Here is a 19,142-nt window from a genome sequence, read left to right as displayed (position 1 = left end):
TTGTACTATTTAGAGAATAAAGGACCCAGGATATCTGATATAGAACATCCTGGACATCTGCAGTAGGGGAGGAAGGCCCTGTTATCAGATATGCTGACTTGGCAAAGGAACATAAGAATTGCCCCGCTCTTGAAGCAGACCCCCTACTCACTGAGCACACACAATAAAATCATCTGTAACTTCAACAAATCACTAAACGTACATTTGCAGAGGAAAGTACTTGGCATGTATTCACTCTGTAACTTCTTGTGATATAATTGAGTGCACAGGCTCCTGCCAGGCACACTAAGATCTGTGGAAACCCACCTAGCATCCAGATTCACACAACTCTAATAAAATCAGTGTCTCAACTTGTTGTGTGAGATTGACTATTTGCATGCTGGGTAACGAATCTTGCTTTTTGAACAGCACAAAAGCAAATTATGTCAGGCTTCATTTTGTTTGTATGTATGCTGCCTGCTATGGCAGTAAATATATTTAGTATTTATCCTTGATTTTTCCTGTGTATATTAAAACATTCCATTAATACTGATAATATTTGATGATACTCCACTCCAAATAGTTTGCTTTTACTTTAGTCATTATAACAAGCATGTACAAGTAAAGTCTTAAAAAAAAATCACGAAACTTGTATAATTAATTAATTCAGTTTGTCCTTGGTGGTAAAACTGTATTTATGAAAAAACAAACAACCAAAGAAACCTATAGCTACATGATTGTCCAGATGACAAGTATTAAAATCTTGATTTGTGAGAGAAATGTTTTTCTTTGCTTTAGTTGTAGTTAAAATAGTTCATGTTGTCCTACACTATAAATCTGCCAGCTCTGTGGAATGTCAGCAGAGTACAAGCATGAAACTTTTGAGTTTAGCAAAGTGACAGACTTAGGTATCTTCAGTAAATAAGGGTAATTGACAAGAATCACTTGTAGAGTTTCTGTTTCCTTAACTGTGGAAAGCAGTAAATCTCATCCATTTGTTATAGGGCATAAGCATATAGTCTGTTGATTTGTAGAGGTTTAGGACCAGTGTGTGGTAAAATACATCTTTCTGCAGTTTTATTTCAGCCACTCAGGTTACAGAATAGAATCACAAAATCATTTAGGTTGGAAAAGACCTTTAAATCAAGTCCAACCATAAATCTAACACTGCCAACCCCTTGTCTGATGCGTCATGCTTTAAAGGAAAAGCCTGATCATTTTTTCAAAGCTCTATCTGTTATAATCCCGACCTATGGTATACATTTTGCTGTCCCAAGGCTGCTTTTTCCACATAGTTCTGTTATTAAGGGACTGAGGAAGGAAAATGTAAAATTTTCACTGCAAGAAACCTGTGTGGTAAAGGAAGAATAAACGTGAAAGGTGTTGGGAACGAACAGCTCGGCATTGCAGAGCATATCAAAGGCTGTGACTTGTCTTTCAAAAATGAGACTATTTGTAATACTGAAATTTCATTTACATGTCAGTGAGACATCTGGTTTTGGGGAAGAAAAAGGTGATGAAGCCAGTGTCCTGTTTTCTTAAGCTGTTCTGCTTTTCATCAGTTCACATGACACTGTTCATTATTTTTCTTTTGAACAAAATTACCTAAAATAAATACTGTGGTTTCTGGGTTTCCTTTTGGTTTCTTTAAAGTTTATATTAAAACATTAGAATTTTGCTGCAAGTGTTAACAGTCTTTGCATTTCTACTGAACCATGTAATAAAGCCTACTCTGTAAAGATAAATGCAAACCCTGCATATTTTATTGTGGTAGCAGCTAAAATGAGCATAGAAAACCTAAGTCTGGGTGGCACAGCTGGAGTGTTTTATTTTAAGATACTTGTAGAGCAGACATACAACATCAGAAAGTAGTTAAGTGTTTATGGGTACCAGAAAGTTGTATTTAACTACTTCTTTAGGTGGCTGCAATTGAAATAAGCTAGTCCCTTCTCAAATACTGAAAATTTCTGTGCAAGCAAAGCTTTTTGCTTCAGATTAACTTGGATGATGGTCAAAAGTGTTTAAGGCTCTTTGAGGAAAAATGGGGAAGAAGCCTGTAGGAACCATGAAAATACGGAAAAGGATGCACTTGCAGCTTTACCGATTCCTGTCACAGGAACAAGGGGAGCATGATTGAAATAGCAGGAAAAGAAAATCATTGATATTCCAGTATTCTGCAGAATAGAACAGTCTTAAAGCAGCACAGCTGCTGGAGAAGGAGGTGCCTTTATGTACTACTAGTCTGTATAATACAGTGTAGTACATTGCCAAAGAGAACAGAGTTGTAAATTTATACAATGATGCCAGATTCTTTTAATTACAGTTAACCTACAAAACAATTCAGAAACAGAAACTGAGTTCAGTTTTGTGATCAGCTTAGTAGCTGCTGAGCAGGCCCAGCTATATATCTCAAAATATAAACTGGTAAGCATAACTAGTATTATTTGCATACTCCCCTGGGTACATTTCTTTCTTTCTTGCCTGTTATATGTGTTTAATTATTTCTGTATTAAACTGTCTCTACTTTCTTATCTGTACTTGGATTACCAGCTACTCCTGACAACTGGACTTTATTTTTCTTTGAAGAATACAGATTATTCACAATGTGGAAGATAAGGAAGATCTTCCTTCAGGCAGCACACTTTCTTTTTAATGCTGCATCTTCCCATGACTTATGTTCTCAATTAGCTGTTAGGATGTGAAACGTAGCAAAACTGAGAGCATTAGAACAAAGGTATGGCTTATAGTCAGGATGTAAATGTCAACATATATCATCTAGTAAGTTGCCTAATTGTACATAAGAAGATGGTGGCAGTCAGGGAAAATTTTATCAGGGTTGTCTCTGCTTAAGTTTCTTGCAAAGGTGAGCAAAAAATATTTCTTTTTGAGAAACACTCTGTTGAGGATTTGCCAGTAACATTTTTAGTTTTCCAGAAGAATTAGCACAGACAAATAGAAAAAGAGGAAAAAGAAGATATGCTTTCACATAGTCTTTTTTTTTATTTGAGTCAAGTGTTTTATGAAAAAAACAAAAAGCTGCAAAGTGATCTAAGTTCCTTTTCTCATGTTTCACCAACACAGAAATGAAACTTAAACCTAGAAGTGACTTCTTAAATTTATTTTTTAAGGAAGGGTCAGTATTTCATTGCCAATCTATTTAATATATCAGTAGGAGTAATGGAAAATTACACTTATTTTTCTGAGATTTCTGAGCCTACTATATTTCATATAATATTTTTTTGTTTAAAACAATCTTGAATAAATCACTTAGATTTTATTGGATACAGTCTAGACCTATGCCAGTCAGACACTGAATTTGAGGGCATGTCAGCTTCCTTTGAGGAGACAGTGTCTGATTGCACTGATTACATTATAATATCCTAGCCAGTGATACTATAGGAATCATAGAATCACAGAATCATAGAATAACCAGGTTGGAAGAGACCCACCGGATCATTGAATCCAACCATTCCTATCAATCACTAAACTATGCCCGTCAGCGCCTCGTCCACCCATGCCTTAAACACCTCCAGGGAAGGTGACTCAATCACCTTCCTGGGCAGCCTGTTCCAGTGCCCAATGACCCTTTCTGTGAACAATTTTTTCCTAATGTCCAGCCTAAACCTCCCCTGGTGGAGCTTGAGGCCATTTCCTCTTGTCCTGTCCCCTGTCACTTGGGAGAAGAGGTGGAATATCAGCAAAATTAACAGGCATTGTATGTTGCTGGCAACTACTAAGAACATCACAGTTTACCTGTTGGTGTGAACCTCCAGATATAGGTGTTCTTACGAGGTAATCAGTTAACAGTTATTCATTATTGAAGTTACATGCCACTAGTGTATTTTGCCAAGGATGCAAATTTATCATTATAAAAGATACTGAGAAAAATCCCAGGGACTTAACTCAGTTGCTGGTGAAGCATCAAAGGTACATCCTCTACAAGTAAGCAGGCAATACTTAAAAATTTCAACATGGCATTGTCATCCATGACTATCCTGGGATACAAAGTTGTGTTTAGTGATGGACATGATGCCATAATAATCTATCGTGCAATGACACTCTTTGCAGGGATACCACTACCATGAAGAAATGACTGTTAATGTACTCTTTTAAGAAAAAAACATGTTTGCAAGAATAGGCAGCAGTAGCCATTCCATCCAGACGCGTATACCCAGCCTGTGCTGCTGTTACCACCACTCAGCTGTTCTTTGTGGCTCCTCAGCCTGCCCAGGGACAGCTGCGGACCTACCGCCTCCAGAGCAGGCTGCAGAAGAGAGACCAAAGCCTGGTGAGAGCATTTGAAGCCCAACAGAAATAAGAAGGAATCATGCCCTTACGACTGAAGTGATCCAGCAATGACTAAGACCACTGTTGAGATGCAGACATGTGCGACAGGAGGATGGGGATGAGGAAAAGGTGAATGCAAACATGCTTTCTACTGTGTCATATATACGACACCTATCAACAGCTGCTCTCATCCAAGGAACCTAGGTACGGAAAACCATGGTCTGTTCTGAGTTGCATTGTTTTCTTCACTTTTGATCTTGTGCTGCTTACACTGGCACCTGGTTTGGTATAATATTTTAATCTCATGACTTCATGACTGGAAAGATCTTGTTCTACTTGCTGTTCTAAAGGTGTGATTAGACTTCAGGACCTTGTATATAGTAGGTTTGTTTGTTGCAGGAATTCAGACAAAAGTGGAATTGCTGGCATAATAGATGGAAAGGAATATATGATGAGTTTTTCTGCTCATCTGCTGAAGTAGGCTGCAGATAATTCAGTTAATCCAGAAAGATGAAAACTTAAAATTATCCAAGTGTTTGGTCTGTACACGCTGAATATACTAGTAGTTTTGGAAACCTTGCTTTTCTGTATCTTCTCACTTACATGTGACAAAATATTTTTGAGTAATCCTTTTGTCCATGATTACCAAGAATGTATGAAACTGCAAAATAATTAGTTGTGTCATTCATAAATGGCTATATTGTGCAGGTTAGGATGTTACCCAAATTGCTGCTAACTTGATTTGTGTGGCCAGATTTTGGCAGTCAAGGCAGGCAGAAAAACAAATAACTCTTAAACGAATGAACAAAAAATAACACCCCCAACCCAATTAACCATAGACTTCAGCAAAGGAAGAATGTCCAGTTCCTTTTGTGGGACCTGCCACAGACAGAAGGACAGATGTGAAACCTGTTGTCTTACTGTCCCTACAACCAGGCAACATACAGAACGGTTAATGGAGCTATCTGCTTTTTCTTTTTCATTGCATACAGTTCTCCTCCTTACCTTCTAAGTTGCTAGAAACAGAGGCATAGCACTTCATGGAAGCTTTTGAAAATAAAAAATGAAATGTGTGGTTACAGTTTTCAAATGCAGTATTTCAAGAAACAGCAAAGACCTGACTGCCTACTATGGATAAGCAGCTTTCCCAGTGAGGGGTTCTCTCTAATGCACAGTTAAGCTACCAGAAAGCAATTCATGTGATAGCAAAGACACACTACAATTGTGGAAAACCGCGTAACACCTTTTCCTCCAACACATTTTTCCTTTCTTTTATACTGGAGACAGAATGAGGTGGAACTGAGAGAGACCTCCTCGATGTGTGCTAAGAGTACGTAAGCAGTGATTCTGTCCCATCCTGCAGTGCACAGAAAATTGATAAACTGGTGTTTATTTTGTGACTATTTCATGGCATCTTAAAGGAAAGCACTGTTTATAGTAATCTGCAAGGTAAAATCTGAAAAGCAAATAGGAGAGAAGCAGCTCCTTTGTCCACCAATTTCCTGTAAAAGCAAAGAGAATAAGTATATTAAAAAGGCCAACATGTTAAAAAATATTTCAGCTGTATTTTGGATGTGTAGCTAAGGGTGAGGCCCTTGGCTCCAAGTACAGTATGTCTCAATATAAAAAAAAATGTATATGCCCATTTAAATTACCTGTGTCTATTAAAAGTTTCAAACATTTACATTTTTCTTGTTTCCTTCCGCTGTCCACATAGTGTGATCACAGCCACCTGTCAGAAGGCAGGGGGCATACTGAGATACTTGTAGAGTAGTAACATATCTATTAAACCCACAGCCAGTTTATGCACTGAGGAGAGTTGTGAAGGCAGTGACCATCTTTCAACAGACACATGCAAGTGCAGACAGGAAGAAAGGTGATGTGAAGCAGTGTCTTGTCACAGTCAGTATCTCTGGCACTTAACAGTTTTCTTGCCACTAACCTACAGCCAGATCATAGCTACATATCAGTGATTTGTAACTACGTGATATTTAAGCTCAAATTATACACAGGTAAGTGGCCTTAGCTGTATCTTGGCAGGGTAAACAAAGGATGGGTGTGGTGAGTAAGTTCCATGCAATAAATTGTCTCATATATTCTTCTCAAAGCAAATGTTAGTTACTTAATACCGTTCCATTAATAGTAGATTTTAATTTTTTTTTCTCAAGTTTTCAAACTTGTATCTGAGATCTTATTCTATTGTAGATTCTTGAGTTTGGGGTTTTTTTTAAATCCATATTTGTTTTCATTTTCAACTCTTTATTTACTTCTGGGTTTTATTTAAATCTTTCCACTTTTCAGCACTTCCCTAAGGGCACATAGCCACAGCTCTTCAAAGACCATAGGACTTAACACTGATATTTGATACCATCCCTACTTAACAGTGTTCTAAAAAGTGGTGAATCCTGCAGAGTAAAAGGTAACTGTTAGCACAATTTTAGGTCTTAGTTGCTTGAGAAATCTTCCCTTCCTTGGCTAAAATCACACTGTTTTCCTCTAGATAACCTCCAACTCACTGAGGATGGAGAGATAAGCTATGACTACCTTGCAAGAGGTGAATGCATTTAGTAAAAATGTATTTAGTAAAAATAAGACAACCTAAAACTGAATTGCCTCTGCTGCCCCAAAATTCATCTGTAGAAACCATGTTTGGCTTCTGTTTACCCTTTCAAATGAAGTCTGAGTTCTGCTTAACTGCAAAGCAGTGAAATCTGCATCAAGGTTGAGAGAAAAACAGCAGTCAGGAAACATCACTTTGTAACACAGCCACACTTAACAAAACTGACCTTTTAAAAAAGCTGGGCTGTACATGCAGGTGAAGAGAACAGCAGTGGAACCCGCTTTGTGCCAAGCTGACAGGCTACCTGTTATCTGTCGGTATTTGTGAGTTTTCCTTGCACGCTCAAATAGTTTAGGGGCAAGAAAAACATATGTCCTGGGCGCACATTGGAGTTATAACACAGCCACGGAACAAAGAATCAGAAGTGATGCTAAAAACAAGTGTATTAATAAGATTTATGAATGGAAACCAATATACGTTGAACTTGGACAACTTCTGGATGTGGAAACCGTGAGTTCTGTGTGTTGCAAATGGCTTGATGTATGACCCTGGAGCTTTTCACATGCCTACACGTTAGTGGAGGTTGCATCAGCAGGGGATGAAGCAACCCACTGTGTCTCTTACCAGTGGCGCTGCTGATCAAAGGTAAAGAAGATAAAGAGCTGGACCGACTGATAGCCCAGATGTTACCACTCCAGAAGAGAATGAGAGGAGCGGGTCGCAATCGGAGCTCCCTCTCAGCTGGTCCGACATCGACATAACATCACGGATCCCATCTCTCTGAGCACTGGAGCACCTGGACAAACTTCACCTGCAGCAACCTCATGGAAACATCTAAAAAGACTTTATCACTGAACTCCAGACAGGTTGCACAGGCCTTCACAAACCCTTGTAGGATGTTAATATTGGTCTAGGCTTAAGCTTAGGATTGTAACATTATAGGTAATAAACTAAATGTATAAGTGCAGTTCTGTGTCCTACTCTGTCTCCCTCGGGGTGTGACACACGTATGTACTGGCAAAAGATCGTCCCAGATGAAGAGCTGGCACCTGTTTGCAGCTCACACCTCACTGCCTCCACCTGCCCGAGCAGCAGGGTCGAAGGCAGGACCCTGGCTTTTTCCTCTGACTGCAGGGCGGCAGGTGCCAGCCTGCCCTGCCCTGCCCTGCCCCGGCTTCCAAAAGAAAAAAAAGAGCTGCGGGATGCGTCAGGATTTCCGCAGCTGTGCGCGTTGACAGGTACGAAGCTCCATCCCTCCTCCCCCACGCCCTTGAGCCGCTTCGCCTCCTCCGCCGTTTCCCTCCCGCGGTGGGCCCGCGGGCGCCGCGGGTTCGAAGCCAGCCGTGCCCGGGGCCAGATCCCTCCCACTGCGCCGGACCTCGGTGAGGAAGGTGAAATGCGGAAGCTGCCACCCAGAACTGCCACAAGACCGCCGGGTTTTTTAGCCCAGAGCATGCGATTAAGGAAAAAATCATAAGCAGCCGAAAGCCGCCGCGGTGCGCGCAGTCGGCGCCGGTCCCGGTGGGTACCCGCGGCTGCTCTCCCTTATGGCGACTCTGCCCGCCGCGGACAGGAGGGCGTTCGCCCTGAAAATCAACAGGTAAGACGCTTTTTATTTTTTCTTTTCACCCTTTCATGTCATTTAAAAATAGATCTGCGCTTCTCTTCGCTCCCTAAAGCACAAGGATTAGAGTTCAGCTCCAACACACCGCACTCTTGTGAGTGAACTTGCTGTCTGCGGGACTTAGGTGTCTTTTCCCCGAGCAGTGCTGACTCTTGGCTGGTTTGGTTTTGGTAAGAAACCAAGACAATTCTTTTCATAGTGTTAGGCTAAAGGAAAACGCAGGCGGCCTGCTCAAGGGTCTTGTCATCTGAGGCAAAAACTGTGTTTCCAGGGTGTTGGTGTAAGTACAAGGTAGCTGAGTTTGCTGATACGTAAGGGAACAAATAGCGTAACGTTGATATAAACTGAGGATAAGCGTCTGTGCCAGAGAGAAAAGTATGCAGAGAAACTCCACCTCCTCAGCAACTTATTGGAAGACATGGGGTTTGCAGTCACAGAGGATAAAATTAGCTGCACAGTGATGTTCCTTTCCCATGGCAGAATATGCATCAGTGTACCTTCCTCTGTCCTTTGGGAATCAATTTTAAATTTATGGTGGAATATTCACAAGAGTGAGACATCATATTGAGAAGGCACCAGATGAGCAGTTTGCTACAGGACTCCGCCACGATTCCGAGTCATTTGGAGACTTGCTTGAATAAAGAGCGTAACTGGCCAATATTTGGACATTTTGGTTTATTTTCTTTCTTCCTATTTTTAGGGTCAGCCTTCTGGCAGCTATTTCCAGCTGCGGTGATCATCACTGTTCATCTGTATGACTAAAGCCTTACAAAGCAATGGAATCATAAGAATTAATCTGGCTTCATTTCACAAAGGCTCACAAAAGTTTTACTTGCAGGAACTGTTGTGAAACTAAACCATTGTTACAATTTTTTACATTTCTTCTTTTGATTCAATAGTGAAATACTCTGGGGTATTTCTGTAGCAAATTAAATATTCAAGTATGTTATTCATCATGTTCTGAATATGATTCCAAGTTAACAATCTACAAGTTTATTTTGCAAGTAAGAATACTGGCATTTACATACTATGGTAGATATTATGTATATTTTCTAGCAGAATGTCGTGTTTCCCTTTGTTCAAAAGTAGCAGGTCATTTTTGCGTAACTCAAGTGCAGTTTGTTCTACTGACGGAAGAGTGATATATTCTCACAAGAAGTATTTTTAATGTCGTGATCTGAGATTTTTTAAAGGAAATTTTCAAAACAAGAGGAATAATAGTTCAGTGTGTTAGCTTCCTTGCCTGTACATAGAAGACTAATATACAGCTGCAAAATTTTGTTCCTCTTTCTTCAGAGTTCCTGAGTTTACTTCTTCAAAGTGCAGCTCTAGGTGAAAGCTGGACATTACTGGCAAGGCATCACTTACAAAAAATACTACATTTTCTATATAATTAGTCTCCATTCACTACAAATTTCCATGCAGCTCCCCTCTTTCTCACCCTTTGTCTTGCCAGTGACTTGACTAAGCTATATACTGTTTCTATGAGGGCCAGCAGAATTTTAGGCTCTGTACTGGTTGCTTATCAGCTGCCCCACTACTAATTATCTAAGGTGAACTTGGGTGAATTCAGAACATAAAGCATCATAGATCTATGACCACCTTATGAACTATGCTAAATACTGTTCTGTAAAAAATTAGCAATTATGTGATCTCAAAAAAGGTTGTGTTAGTGGTCTCGTCATGATCTACAGTTACCGTGAGTTATCAGTCCTGAGCACTGGATGCTTCAGGAGCAGCTGTTACATGACAAGCATCACATTTGTTTAAACCAAAGTCAGACTTTAAAATCAGGCCTTCAAATGCCTTCAAACTTGAAAGCTGCATATGCAACCTGCCTGCATAGCCATGTCTTCCTATCACCTTATCCTTCTTTCCACCATCTGATGTCTGTTGTTGCCCCAACCTGTTGCTTCCTGCCTTTTTTAATCCTGCAAAGACTTGCACATATTTTTTTTAAATGCGTGTATTTTTTTGTGGTTTAATGGGATAACTTTTACGTAAAATGACATTCGTCTCCTATGTAGAAGTGAAGGAGCAAGCCTTTGGTATCCCTCATGTTAGGCAGCATTTCAACTACTTAGCAGTGTACAGCGCTAAGCTGCTGAAAACTGAACAGGACCTCACTAAGCATCCTCTTCAAATAACATTTTTTTTTATTATGTAAGAAATTAAATTCCTGTCTAACTGTATACATTCTTCAAAGTGAAGCTTAAAGTATCACTTAAAACTAAGTTGTAACTGTATTTCCAAATGGCCTCCTGCCATGGACAAAGGGAGAGGAAGAAAACCCTCATTAACGTGCAACAGTGAGAACCTTATGTGCTCTTTGGCAAAGTTAGGTGTCTGTGGTGGTTGGAAGCCAGCATGGGACATGAAAAAGCAGTATATCATTGTTGATGTCTAGTGGCAATTCTCTGTGACGAACCCTCTGTGGTTCTCTCTCCACAGGATGAATGACCCTCTGCCAGTACAACTCTTCGTGGGGAGCCCCTAATCCTAATCCTTCTTGAGTAGCATTGTCCCTTTGGAAAATCAGCTGTGTAGAGTTGCCCTGGGAGAGTTGTCCCATAGCAGGTTGTTCACTGCAGAGAGCTGACTGTCACGGAGAGTTAGCTGCAAAGAGCTGTCCCTTTCTGTCATTGTAGCTAGTGTAGTTTACTGTTTTATCTTCTACATGGATCTTACAGTAGTAGTTATTTGGTTTGACTTCAAGTGGAGAATATTGTGCTTTAGGCATCTACCTGGTGCCCTGCCCACCAGTGCTGTACGCTCAAAACTTTTCAACACATAAACTACGAACAGAAAACTATCAAGAGCAGCTCCTTAATGTATGGTCTGACTTTCAGTCATGTGACTTCTGCAATTAAAAACCCTCTCAATAGACATAATCCTCAACTGTCTCCACAGAAAACTGTTTGCATTTTACAAGTGTTATAAAACAAATTTTTACCATTTACTTCTATAATTTCATTTCCTTGTCGCTGAAATTGTCCAGTTGCCAAAAATACCTTTCTTTTCCTTTTAGAGTTTTAAGAAGTGTGCTTAAGGATTTGTTTGCATGCACAGATTTATATTAAAAACACAACCAATATCAAAGCAAACACTGGGCTGAAGATTTCAAATCTTGAAATGCTTATGGTATAAGTCAAAACTCTTCCTAATTCACGAATTGTGCCATGTTTTCTACTTTACATTAATGATGATGATACTTTTAAATTATTTTTACCTTAAATGTAAAGGTCAGCTTAAATCTTATATTGTACAAAGTCTTGGTTCTGAAGGTTCACAAGAAATTATGCTAAATGCCAAAGACTGTTGCAGAGAGGTCAGGTACAGAGCAAAATGGTTTCAGTGGCAGAACAGGCCATTTCGTATGTAATCTGCAGATTTCTGTTCCGTGCAACCCCTTTATGGGGCTGAGGTGAGCATCTTTTGGTTGAATTTCAATAGAACTCTTGTTAAATGGGTATGATGAAATACTAATTACTTACAAACTTTGACCAGACTCCAAGCTATTTCTTTTAATGATTTTTTCTTTTTAAACTTTGTATGTATTAAGGAAACTGCAGGATAACCTCAGTCCTTTGTATGTATGATAGATATATGTAGTAAGCATAAAAATCTAATGTATTTTTAAAAAGATGTGGTAAATTCTCATAGTCAGTTTCTTACATAAAATAATGCATTATAAAAACACTAATAACATTATGAATCTGTTAGTAGCGAAGGCATTTTCCGTCTGTTTGCTGCATACCTAAGACGTATGTTCACACTTTATCAGCTTTTAAAAGCTGCTTGTAGATGTATCCATCTTATCAAGCATGACCATCAAGCCATAGCCTTATAAGTAATGTCAGGACAAGGGTAGTGTTAAAAATCCTGTGTTCATTTTTACTGAGTCAACCTAATTCAAGACAGAGTCGTGAAGGAGAGCACACTTGATAAAAGGGTTGAATCCTGCTTTGCTCTAATGAGTTCCACTGTGAGAATCTGATGACAACTCAAGTTAGTAAGCCTTTTCATGTTTATATGCATGAGAGTTTTTTCAAATGATGAAATTCATCTAGCATCCAACCCCTAAGTATACACTGCCCTATGACTTCTAAGAGAGGTTAAAAGCTTACAATTTTTGATAGATTGGCTGTCTTTAATCACCTTCCTGTATTCCATATGCTTTAACATATCTTCCAGGAGAATCTGTTCCAGGATTTTACCTGGGCTGTGGTAAGGCCTAGTCTTTTTCCTGTATACTGGTTTTGTTGGAAAGCATTTTAATTTGTCTATAGGAAATACTGAAGTAGTTGTTTTACAGAAACATCGTTATACTTTTTTTTCAGCTTTCATTAAGTGTTATATTAATTTTTTTCCATTTTTTTCATCTGGAAAAATCCGATTTCCCATTTCTAGTTCGCAGGGCTGGATTATAAACTGACCAAAGTATCTTGTTTATTTCTTCCACAAAATCACAAAATAGTCGAGGTTGGAAGGGAACTCTGGAGTTCATCTTGTCCAAACTCCCTGCTCAAGCAGGTCCATATGCCATTGGGAGGCTTCCAAGGAGGCAGACTCCACAACCTCTCTGGGCAACCTGTGCCAGGGCTCAGTCACCCTTATAGCAAAAAGGTGTTTCAGTATAACCTCCTATGTTTCAGGTTGTACCCATTGCTTCTGGTCTTGTCACCAGCCACCACTGTCTTCTTTATGCTCTTCCTTCAGATATCGGTATACACTGATAGGATCCTCCATAAGCCTTCCCTTCTCTGGGCTGAACAGTCCCAGCTCTCTCAACGTTTCTTTACAGGAGAGATGCTCCAGTCCTTTCATCACTTTCATGGCCCTCAGAGAGACTTTCATGGTCTCTCTCCAGTACATCAATGTCTTTCTTGAGCTGGGGAGCCTAGACTTGGACACAGAACCCAGGCGTGTCTCACCAGCACTGGACAAAGGGCAAGAATCATCTCCTTCAACCTACTGGCATTAGTCTGCCTAGTGCACCCCAGGACAACATTAGCCTTATTTGCCACCAGGTCACATTGCTGGCTCGTGTTCAACTTGAAGTTAAGGTCTGCTAGGACCAACATTGTCATGGTCCTCTAGGACTTCTGGGTCCTTTTCTGCAAAGCTGCTTTCAAGCTGGTTGGTCCCCAGCATATAGAGATGTGTGGGGATGTTCCAGGTGCAGGGCTTTGCACTTCTTGATGAACTTCATGAGGTTCCTGTCAGGCCATTTCTCCAGCCCGCTGAGGTCCCTCTAAAGGGCAATATGACCTTCTGGTGCATCAGCCACGCCTCCCAGTTCTGTGTCATCAAGAAATGAGGATGAGGATGTACTCTGCCTCATCATTCAGGTTATTAATGAAGATGTTAAACAGGATTGGACCCAGTATTGACCCCTGGAGTGTACTGCTATTTAACAGCGTCCAACTAGACTTCACGCCACTGATCACTGCCCTCTGGGCCTGACTGTTCAAGCAATTCCAACTCATTGTCTGTTTATCCAGCTCATACTTCACTAGATTTAGACATAAGTTTCCTTTAGATGTATAAAGAACCCAATCTCCTAAGTATTACTTCTTACCAGAAGAAGTCACTCCTGTCTTCCGGACTTACTGCAAGCTAATTTTTCTGAGCTTTTATGGCATCACTCTCTTAAGTGTCTCCTGGATTTGTATTCAGCATAAGAAATAGATTGTACATGGCTCTAGAGCAGGTGCAGCGGAGGGAGAGAAGACAGGAGCTCTGCTCCTTCATCAGCTGCTCATAAAGGCCTGTCCCTACTGCTACCTCTGCAAATAGATGCTTTATGTCTCATCCTACCACTGTTTGGATTCAAGGCAGTCTGAATGAGCAGAAAAGATAAGGAGGAGTTGAGACCATGGCTCCATCCTTTCTGCATCTGTTATGCCTGCTCACTGCATATGAACAATTAAACAGCCATTAAAAGCCTCCGATGGCTGTTTCCTTGGGTATATTAACCAGTCTCCTGTTTTGTGACATTTTTACAGGAACTCCTCCACTCCAAGGGAGAGATGTAACCTGCAGGAATAATCTACCACAAAGTCAAGAATATGAAAACAGGCTAGGGAGGGATCATATATATTGCAAATAGCTGTAAAGATAACAGAGGGAACTTTCTAATGCCTGTGAGGTTATCTTTTCATCAGCCCTAACAATAGTTCATTTTCCTTTGCTAGGGTGTTTGCAGTGAGTAGTCAAATAAGACTAAATTATGTCAGTGCAGCACTTCTAAACATGCTTTCCAAACACACTTAAGCAAATGATGAATTTAAACTATATACAGTTTGGCTGGTCGCTATGTATAATTCAAACCAATATCAGTTGATTTGCATCCTACACTCTGGCATTGATAACTGTTGCATTTAAGCCCAACAATATCAAGCCTGTCTGCATCCACCTAGCATGTTGAATTATACCTGGGAGTAAGCTGTGCTGTAGACCATATGAGGTGGAATGCAGCTGGAGCCCATAAGAGAGACAACTGCATGAAGAGAGGAACGCTGCTCTAGTATTTGCTATGGACTAAGCTTGAATTGCAAGCTCTCATGTTTTATACAAGAACAAAATTAATAAAAATAAAAGCAAACCATGTTCAAAGCCATGTTTGTCTGTGCAAAACTGTATATGTGTCCTAATTCTGATAGGGGACTGTGTGAACATTGCTTTCTTCTCTAGCAGGGATGGCCTCTAAATCAGTTACAGGAGTAAGCTGAGGAAGAAACTGAAATTATATATCACAATTATGCCATAAGGTATTCATTCATAGTGCTAATATAGATCCCTGTAAGCATCTGCTCATTTTTAAAAGATCAGATTATTTGGGACACTCTTACTAGATATGACATCCTGTTGACCATCACAAAGACTAAATGCACAGACCTTTCCTCTGGTACGCTGTGTGAAAGATTACAACATTTCCTGCCTAAAATACATCTAACTTTCAGGAAGCAGAAAAGAAGGAGTAAGAAATTGCCCTCTTAATTACTTTACAGAGGATATTAATGCCTTTGGTTAGTCACAGTAATTGACTTTGTGCCTGTGTTATTTATCCCAAATTTTATTATCTTTTCTGAGGTGGTCTGCCTTCTACACCATCAAGGTGATAGTAGCCACTGAAGTAGGGGATTAATGATAAACATGGGCCTGTCCAGCCAAACCTCTATGAAAAATTACAAGTACAGGGAAGATCGGCTCTTATAATACAAGTGTACCCTTTATCAGCAAGTAGGCAGCTGTGGAAACAAAGCCTTCAGAGAACAGTTGGTCATGCAAGCAGAATACTGTTGTTGCTTAGATGTTATTGACAGCTGTTGTTAGCTGGAAGCTAATCTTCTCATCTGACTGTGTACTCAAACTGTGTTTAAAATATAACCATCTATTTTCTATTACAGTTGCTGAAGACTGGTATTATAGCATACTTACATATCTGCGCAATCACTGGTGACACACACAGTAATCCCTGCTACGTGATTAGAGTACTGAGGTTTTTGCTTTGTCTCTGGAAGATGGCTGGTGAGCAGAAAATGGACTTCAGGCTCTGAGCAGAAAAGCTGCATTTTAAAATCTATTTTTAACACTTTATGTCCTTCTTAGACTTCAGACATCTATGTGCAGTGTGAAGTCTAGGCTGCAATTTTTGAAGAGGTTCTTTATTTATAGTACAGGAAATCCTAAGCTTACCCAAGAAAAATGTAGTTGCAAATGAGAAACATCTTTATTTCCACCAGGTCCCATGTATGAACATTCCTTATTTATCTTTCCAAATGTTTCTCACTTTCAGACATTAAGTGAAAACCAGCAAGGAAGAAACATTTAGTATTGTATTTTATGCCACTTTTAGGACTTATGGTCATTAAAAATTGCAGTTCATGAGGATATTTCAGTGTAGTTGTCCTCTTTTCTATTCTGAGGATTTTTTTTTTTTAAATTCTATTTGAAAAACACATACCAGACTCTACTCTTGTTTGTAGCAGTAGGAAAAAGGATAGTCTGTGAAAAGTGCTTACTTGATAACGTATACTGAATGCTTGCCATCGTGAATGCAGTTACAGCAAAATAGGTCCAGGCATAGGTCAGCTGTTGAGCCAAGTTCTTGTAAAACGTCCACAATATTTTCCTTTGCAACCTTTGTGGAGTAATACTAGTACATGATGAATTACACAGTTCATCATTTGCCACAGTAATAGTGACCTGGAGACTTTTTATAAAGGAGTCCGCACACCTGGACTCGATATTAGTATTTTTCCCTAAAGTCAAGAATGCAGGATTAGGTAAGAGTGTATTTTATTTTAGTTGCCACATAATCTGAGCTTTACTATCATTATAATAAGAAAACCTCATTTTTAGAACACTGTTAAAGTAAAATCTGCCCAAGTTGAAATTTTCCAGATGAATTGTGAAGTGAAATTCAGTTTGTAACTCACGATACAAAATGTCTTACATCACCCAAATGTATTTATGAGGGTGTGTATTGTAATTACTATGGAATTTGTACCTGTAGTGATAGCCAGCAGATACAAAAATATGTTCTTTTTAACAGTGTAGTTGCTAACATATGCCAAATCACATGGACATTTTTATTTTTAAAAGCGTGAGAGGAAGATCCAGCTTTTTCAGTGTATCTTATTTACTGCTCCGGTTCCCACTGAAGTTCAATCAAAATTCCCTGTTTTAAAAATGGCAGTACCTCTTCATGTACTTGAAACTGGGTCAGTTTTTTTCAGCTATATTGACCTAATAAAAGGTTTTACTTTTTCTAGTTAAGCTTACAGTTCTAAAGAAAAATGTTAACCTAAGAAGTAACTGGAAAAAAAACCAACTCGTGGTTTTCCTGTCACAGAAGGGTCACAGTGAAGGTCTAAAAATCTGTTTTCCAGGGAAATGAAGGGCCAAAATATTAACAAAAATTATTTTCCTGTTCTTTGCCATTTGCATGATCTCGTCTTCTAGTTTTTGAAGTACTCACGGTACTAAAGACCTATCTGTGGATATACTATGAATTTCTTTGAAGTCACCAGTCATGAAAGAGACAAAATAGGCTTTTTTTCCCCTGTGTTGATAAAAATACCATCCGTGACCTCAATAAAAATAAAAACGTCTGGGTAGTAGCAAAAAGAAAAAAAAAACTTAGAATATCTTCACAGGGTTGTTATTGTTATTCTTAATGTCTGATTTTTTTCACTTATCATTGATAATTGGTTATTAGAAAGAAAGTGAAAATAAAGAAGGTAAACTATTAAACTTGGTGTGGGTTTTACAAAATTACCAGCATTATGGTAGCGTTTTCTTAGTACTAAGTTCTTGTGAAGCTCAGATTATACATGTGAACTGGAAGATAAATCATTGCATTTATTTCATGATCACCCTGTTGTGAATTGGTGGGATAGTGTAGACAAAACAAAATCTAAAAGCCTAAACTGATGTAATTCTATTACATTTCAAGTCACAGTATAAAAGGAAGATGTCATGTAGGATAACTAATGCTTTTGAAGTTGCCTTCATTGTTATTGAGAATATAAGACCTTGGAAGACATTTAAGCAGTTTAGCGAGGAACAAGCTTGGGGGGTCATGGCAAGAAAGAAGTAGATCCTAACTACGCAGTTTTGCCCTGGAACAGAGTAGAGAACCTGTAAAGTCTTCAGGGGCATGTTTGGTAGAGAGCTTTTCTTCAGCCATCTCAGTTGAAAATAACATTTCATGAGGTACCAGTGTAGGCTTTAGTACTTACAGCACAGAGTGTTCTGTGTCAACCACAGAAAATTATTCTTAGCTAAATGGAGGTTAATCCCTTCAGTATGAAAGATTTATGTATGCATTGCTGTATGGTAATAGATTTTAAGCTAATGGGAACAACACAAGAATTCTGTTGTTTTCACAAAAATTTATCTTCTGTTACTGTTGTTAGTTAGCATTACATGAAATATTCATTAGAAACTTTGTATTGCATTTATTAACTATCATTATCAGACTGTAATAAGATGATAGTCTATAGTGTGGTGACAGCTAAGATTGATTTATACTCTGCTTTCCAGGAAGTACCGCTTAACTAGCATATGAACCTTTATACATAAAACCACTTCCATTGCAAGAGCTGACCAGTCAACAACGCATGCACAGTGTCTTTTGAGGCATTATATCATAGCTTTTCCATATTATACGTAGAGCACAGTGATTTAAAATTACATAAAAGCATGATTCATCAGAAACAAATCCTACATCTTCAGTTTCTTTGTGTAGTGTGAAAGTATAGTTGTCCTTTTGCTCCACTGCCAGGATCAGAACATTAAAATTTTTGTGTGCTTACGTCTCTTTCTGAGGGAGAAAGAGCAAAACTGAGCAGCAGTGAAAAATCTTCACTAAACAAATGGCATACATGAGGTGGAACAAACTTAAAAATGACTTCTTTCTCATTTTACTTTGTAACAAGCTGCCAGCCTAATGAAGTCCACAATTTCCTCTCCTAGACTTTTCTTTGTTCCTGCATCATCTCGTTTGAAAAGACTGTGGTTAAATTTTGACTGTCTCGAATAGGAACTTTATTGCTGTTAGCTGATACAGAGTCGTAATGTGGGACACTCCAAGGCAGTGGTGTGCCAGACGAGATATAGTCTATTTGAGCAATCAAAGAAATAGTAGCTAGTTCAGATCGGCCACTACTGTGAACAGTGACT

At 39.2% G+C, this 19,142-nt stretch overlaps 1 protein-coding gene across 1 annotated transcript in view; it reads left to right on the top strand.

Moving 5' to 3' along the window:
• The first annotated feature begins 8,237 nt into the window (after positions 1–8,237).
• The window catches only part of DOCK8 (dedicator of cytokinesis 8), a 95,279-nt gene continuing 84,374 nt past the window's right edge, over positions 8,238–19,142 (top strand). Inside the window, exon 1 of the mRNA XM_069881108.1 lies at positions 8,238–8,426. Within this exon, the coding sequence (XP_069737209.1) occupies positions 8,374–8,426 (53 nt within the window). The 5' untranslated portion in view covers positions 8,238–8,373. The remainder of the gene's footprint in view (positions 8,427–19,142) is intronic.

The sequence above is a fragment of the Phaenicophaeus curvirostris genome, chromosome Z, assembly GCF_032191515.1.
Source record: "Phaenicophaeus curvirostris isolate KB17595 chromosome Z, BPBGC_Pcur_1.0, whole genome shotgun sequence".
Taxonomy (NCBI): Eukaryota; Metazoa; Chordata; class Aves; order Cuculiformes; family Cuculidae; genus Phaenicophaeus; species Phaenicophaeus curvirostris.
Note: the sequence above shows the minus strand (reverse complement) of the source record. Positions and strands in the feature narration are given on the sequence as shown.